We start from the raw sequence: 6,727 nt of genomic DNA, 5'->3' as shown, positions 1-6,727 counted from the left end.
TCGAAATCCAATTGTTTCTTATGTCCATGCATGTTGATGTCGAGATGATCAATTTGAAGATATGTGGGCATCAAAACAACATTTTCTAGTAAAATTTTTGAGGTAGGCTCAAATTTGATTGTTCAGAGCCTCGGCTCTATATAAACTTTTCCCATTTATAAAAGGAAAAAAGTTTATATAGAGCCGAGGCTCTAAATATCAAATTAGAGCCCACCTCAAATATTTCACTAGAAGAGGTTTTTTTTTATGCCCAATTATCCTCAAATTGATTATCTCTATATCAAGATGCGTCGACATGAGAAAAAAATGGATTTTAAGTTTTAGAAATAGTATATTTTGTAATGCATTTTTGGAACATCAGCTTTTAAGATTTTCAAGTTTTCATAGGTATGCTCAATCCACACTATATTTTAAGCTTTAAATTTAAAAATTAAACATGAAAATATATTTTTAAGGCTATCACAAAGATTTTCAGTACTGAAGCCATATTTCTCGACACTATTTGAAGGTGAGCTTTATTTTAATTTTTTAGAGCCTCGGCTCTATACAAACCGCACCCTTTAAATGGTCGTGTCTATTTCTCTCACATTTTTTTCTCAAATTGCTCTTGGTTAAACATTTTGAAATTGGTGCTCTATACAAAAAATAATTAAAAATAAAAAATAAAAAATAAAAAAATAAAAAAAGAAGAAAAATATGGCAGTAGCCCATGTGAAAATAAAAGCATATTCGGTGACAAACAAAATATTATAAAAAAGTTGTAGTTTGTATAAGGTTGCAATCTTAAACAATCCAATTAAGGCGCACCTCCAAATTTTATCATAATATGTAATTTTGGTGTAAACAATTCTTAAGATTATTTGAAAATCTATTTTCATATCTAATTATAAAATTTTGAACTCCAAAAATGCTTAAAATGAAGTAGATCTATAAACATATGAAAATCTTAAAAATGGATGATATATTGCAAGATACACTAGTTTTTGGACTCAAATCTTTTTTTCTTTTTCTTTTCATATTAAAATAATTTTTCCAATGGATTTTTTATGTGCTGTCTTTAATTCTATATTTTAAAATTGCAACCTTACATAAACTTTTTCATTGTAAAAAGCATAGGAAAGTAAGCTATAAAATATAGAAAAGTACATAATAAAACTCTTTAGTTTTTAGTAAGAGAAGGTCAAACTTACTATTAATCACTAGATGTGAAGTCTGTCGGTTAAAGGTATATGCTTGATTGGGGTTAGAATTCAAAATAATTTTTTCAAACTTTACAATGCATTGAATAACATTCAATGCTTAAAGATGATTGTACCTTTATTATAATAAAAATAAATGGATTTATAATCAGTTCCCATAAAATAAAGAGAACACTTATGATGCGGTGCAATTACTCTATTACAAGATTGTAAAATAGCATGATGTAAATACATATGAAGTGAGCAGATATGGGAGCGGGGTTTCACGACAATACGTCTCTCCTTTTGGCAGATATGGGAGCGGGGTGAGATCTGGTTTCACAACAATACGTCTCTCCTTTTGGCAGTGATGAACAATCCACCATGCCTGCCATCCCCACTCTCACTCACTCCAATTTTCAAACCGGATCTACACTCCCCTATTGCAATTGCAATTAGACTTAGACCCAAAAAAATTTAGTTTTCAAGCCAGATCTAAACCCGGCACCCTCCCTTTTTAAAATTAAACACGGCACAACTTTACTTTTTTTCTTTTCTTTTTTCAAGTAGGTCAGGAGTTAACTTTTTGGAAATATTTGTGGAGTGGAGTGGAGTGGAGTGGTGGTGATAATGGGAATAAAAACCCAATGTAGTGTCTTGGATGTGAGGTGCAAGTACCACGACCCCAGTTCCAATTCTAAAAAAAATGAGACCTCATGGGGCTCTACGCCAAGTCCCCAAGCTATTTTCAATATATATATATATATATATATATATATATTCAATAGTTAAAAAAAAAGGTTGGAAAAAACTTATATAACGTTGCAACCTTAAAATGTAGAATTAAATAAGTACCTTAAAAATCCATCTGAAAAAGTTGTTTTAATATTGAAAAACTCTCTGATTGATCTTTATATTGAGATGTATGAATATGAAAAAAATAAAATAAAATAAAATATTTTATATCCTAAAAGTAGTGCATCTTGCAACATATTACATGGACCGTCCATTTTCAAGATTTTTATATTTTCATAGATCTCCTAGATTTTAACCATTTTTTTAGTTTAAAATTTTATACATAGATATGAAAATAGATTTTCAGATAATCCTAAAATATTTTTACACCAAAATTACATGTTATGATAAAACTAGGTTTAATGTTACTATGGAGACCCAGGTCTTGGGTCGGGTCGGGTCTAGTGCAGCCTACAACATCAACCTGCCTAGACCTCTCTTTCTTCCCCGCATATTTCAAACCTCTGCTCCACCTAAACAGTAGAAAATCACCTCACCTCACCTCACTCATTTTCACTCCCTGCCCTGCCCTGCCCTGCCCCAATATCTGCTACCCCTCTCTCTCACTTTGCTTATTCAGACCTTAAAACCCCCCCAAAAACTGTTGAAAACATTAAAACCCCTCTCTTTTTCTCTTTTTAAAACCCCAAAACCTGTTTAAATGCCCCTTCCAAACCCTCTCTCTTTAAAACCCCAAAACCTCTCTCTTTTAACTCCACTGTTGCAACAACGCAATACAATCCTCTATACATCAATCAATGGCTACGGATCTTATGCTCCATCACTCTCCAAAATCCTCCTCTGAAAACACTCCTGCTAAACGCAAAGCTGCCTCTTCCCGCGACTATCACTCCAAAGTGAATGGCCGTGGTCGGCGCATCCGCATGCCTGCACTCTGTGCAGCCCGCATCTTCCAGCTCACCCGCGAGCTTGGCCACAAATCCGATGGCCAGACCATTGAGTGGCTACTCCAAAAAGCGGAGCCTGCCATCATGGCAGCCACCGGATCAGGAACCATCCCTTCGCTTTCTTCATCTTGTTCGCTCTTTGTGCCATCTTCGACTTCAAATCCGTCCATGCTCGCGCCAGTTAGGGTTCTGGCGGCTCCGGTAAGGGTTATGCCGGCAGCACCGGTTAGGGTTTTGGGACCCATCGAGGAGCAGTTTCCGACCAGGTTTTTGGCGCTTTCTGGATCCTCCACTGGAGGAGGGGTTTCCAGCGGTGGATTCCGGCATATGCCTTTTACTGCAATGTTGCTGAGGCCTGTTGACGATGAGGACAGGGACGGGCCGATAATGGATGACTGAGTTTTTTTTTTTTTTTTTCTTTACATTTTCCTTGTTTATTTTTTTCATTTCTGCTTCCGTTACTTTCTTCTTTTACTTCGTTTTCATGGATTATGGATACTTAGTTGGGGATGGGAATTTTGGCCACCTGCTATCTCAATGGGTTTTGAATTTTCCATTAATCTCAATAGGTTTTGAACTTTCCATTAATGGAAGTTCTGAACTCACGCTGCTGTGACTGTTTTGTTGTATATCTTATATTTTGTTAACGTATTTCTCTCTTATGTTTTTTTAATTCTGGGTAATTGGATTTATTTTCGTAATGTTTAAGAGCGATCTTATCCGGAGGCTGATCTTTCATCTGAGCTCCATTTAGGGCTTGGGACAAGTTTATATAAAGCCGAGGCTCTAAACAATCACCTCAGGGCCTACCTCAAAAATTTCGCTAGAAGAGGTTGTTTTGATGCTTAAATATCCACAAATTGATTATCTCCGCATCAAGATAGATGCATGGACATGAAAAATAGTAGACTTCAAGTTTTGAAAATAGTATATTTTGTAACTTATTTTTTCACTGTAAATTTTCAAGATTTTCAAGTTTTTATGGACCTATTTATCAATACTATTTTTTAAGCTTTTAACTTTATAAATAAACATGAAAATATATTTTAAAGCTATCACAAACATTTTAGTTATTGAAACTACATTTCTTGATACTATTTGAAAGTAGGCTCTAATTTGATTGTTTAGGTACAAACCCCACCCTCAAGGATTACATGTACATTTCTTTGTAAAGCTTGTTTTAAAAATTAAAAATAAAAACTACCTGAAAGGTAAAGAACCCTGACTAAAATGGGGCCATCAACTTTTAGGACACGGACGCGGATGTAGGAGATTTTGTAGTGGCCCCCGCGCGTCACAAATGGGTGGATTCTGTGGGCCCATCTTAGATGTAAGTTGCGTAAGACCATCATCTCTTGCGCAGGTGATGAGAATGAAACTTATTTTGGGAAATCTAAAACGTGGATAAGAGTGGAAGGGACCGGGCCAGCCTTGGCTACGGCCCGGCCTTTGTCCTCACAGGGCCAACCCTGGCCCAGCCCAGACGCCTAGGCCCCATCATGGTCTTGTTAGGGCCGGCCCGGCAACAAATAAATTAAGCAAATAATAAAAAAAGCAAATTAAAAAAAAAGCGTCGAGCCAGGCCGAATGGGTTTGCACTGGACCTCGGGCTACAATTTGTGGCATTGAAGCAAAATTTAAAGGTGGCAATGGGTTTGGCACGGTGGCCGAGAATAGAACGCTCGATTTTCCTAATTTATATATCCTTGAAGGAGCAATTTGATTTTTTAATAGGTTTATTTCGGACTGAACACACCCAACCTGAAAAATTAACGGAAAATATATTTATAGACCCTAAAAATTTCGTATATAATTTCCTAATAGTATCTTGCAGCATCAATTTTCTTAAAACTCTTTCTACTGACCCTCTAAAATCATTGAACCACATTTTATTCTATATGTCTATCACAAACAAACTTTAAAATGGCACAAGCCATCTTTTCTCGCTTTCATTTTTTCTGTCTCCCTTTGTGATTTTCTAATTCCTTAATTCTCAAACTCCTCTGCGCCCTAGAAGCAAGCCAATCCTCAGACTCAAGCGGTGGCTCCTAGTTGAAAAACGGGTTCCGTTATGCTCCAAGATTAATACCATGAAGATTCAAAGCTTAATACCATGAAGATTCCAAGCCTCCATAAAAGGACTCTCCTCAAACATTTCGTCTCCCTATAAAATTGAGCCTCCAGATTAATACCACGAGTGGAATACTCACAAGGCGCCTTTTACCCAACCAGAGTTACGACGAGGTTGAACCAGTCTAAAGCTAAGGCCGAATACCGGGGGGGCTCCCAAGAAAACCCTACCTTCCACCCTTACTCTCATTTTTAATCTCACTTTCTCGCTCTAGAATTTCGACCAAAGAAAGGTGGCCAACTTCTAAAGTTCTGATCCTCGTGAACTGAGGCGATAAATAATAGGAGGATTTGAAATTCAAGATGGACAAAAAAAAAAAAGAGGCGATAAATAAGAGGAGGATCTGAAACTCAAGATGGACAAAAAAAACAAATAGTGGCCTTTCCCGTCTCTTTTTTTCTCTCATTCCTCATTGTCGAAGGGGGTTCAATGATTGAGAACCCCACCAGAAAAAATTTCGGGCAAATAAAATGGAGCCTAATTTAGGGTGAGAGAGAGAGGGGCAAGGGGTTGAGGGGGAGAAAGTTAGGGCGAGGGTGTGTGAGAGAGAACCAGAGCCTTTTGGCTGCTGGATTTAGAGACACATGGATGGGAAAAGAGCGAAACGACGGGGACAGTGACGGCGAAGAAAAAGGGAAAAGTAACATTTTGAAATTTGTTTGGGATGGAAACATGGTATAAAGCGTGGTTATATGGGTTTAGGGTGTTAGTAGAAAGACTTTTGGGAAAATTGATGCATCTAGATACATTTTAAATTTGTGGGTCTATTGGGAAATCAGACACAAAATTAGAGTCTACAAAGATATTTTTCCAAAAATTGATAGGAGCGATCCGAGTCGGGCCAAACCGGGTCTCCAAAGGTGCCACACCTTCGACAACAATTATGCAATACTATGTTAGTAAACTACAAAAACTAAGAAAGGAATATTCCATTAAAGAAAATGGAGCGCCTCATAATGGCTGTGTTAGAAGATAATAAGGGCCAAAGAAATGTAGTGTCAGAGAAACGATGGTTGAGTGGAAAAATGGAGCAAGGGCCAAATAAATGGGGCATTAGAGATACTTTTAGGGGAAAAGTTTGGATTTGACCCAATAAAAATGAAGGTAAAAAAGTGTGTATATTTTTATGGAAGCCATGTTTAAAATAACGGATTCAGTGACCCGGGTCACCTATCCAACAATTCGGTTTAGATAGGTTGTCCAGAGATCAATGAATTGGTCAATTTGGAGGAACCCGGCATTAAAATTTTTTTAAAAAATAACTAAAATTTTTAAAAAGTCTAATTTCTTATGTTTCCAAAAAAATTGGGGGTATTGTATTGTAGATTTTTATTATTTTATAGAAAATATATATAAATACTCAAAATTTGTTTCATGCCTGATTGTTGACCACTATATCCATTTTATAGTGAAAATGAATTTTAAATTGTAATTTATTACAATAAAATGGATTTTTTAGCTTAATTTTTTTGTTTTTGTATTTTTGTGATCTCTATTATCACTTGTGCTTGTAAAACTAAGGAATTTTTTCACCTTATTTATTATTTTCTCCTTGTCCTAAAAATTAATTTATTAAATTATTTATTTATTTCATTTGTATTTTTATTGTAATGAAGTTGCATAAGTCTAAAAATCAAAACATTTTTTTTCCGATTTTTTTCCCATCTTTTTTTCACGGAACTCTCTCGTTCGCTACATTGCTGTATTAGTTGTTT

The 6,727-nt window shown here is 35.9% G+C and overlaps 1 protein-coding gene across 1 annotated transcript; it reads left to right on the top strand.

Moving 5' to 3' along the window:
- Window positions 1-2,690: 2,690 nt before the first annotated feature.
- On the top strand, window positions 2,691-3,551 carry LOC18422763 (TCP family transcription factor). Its single transcript, XM_088871861.1, has one exon. It carries the CDS (start codon window positions 2,732-2,734, stop codon window positions 3,278-3,280), a length of 549 nt encoding a protein of 182 aa, XP_088727987.1. The 5' UTR covers window positions 2,691-2,731; the 3' UTR covers window positions 3,281-3,551.
- The last annotated feature ends 3,176 nt before the right edge of the window (window positions 3,552-6,727 follow it).

The sequence above is a fragment of the Amborella trichopoda genome, chromosome 7, assembly GCF_054954075.1.
Source record: "Amborella trichopoda isolate Santa Cruz 75 chromosome 7, AtrichopodaSantaCruz75HAP2 v2.0, whole genome shotgun sequence".
Lineage (NCBI taxonomy): Eukaryota > Viridiplantae > Streptophyta > Magnoliopsida > Amborellales > Amborellaceae > Amborella > Amborella trichopoda.
This window is presented reverse-complemented; position numbering and strand designations above follow the sequence as displayed.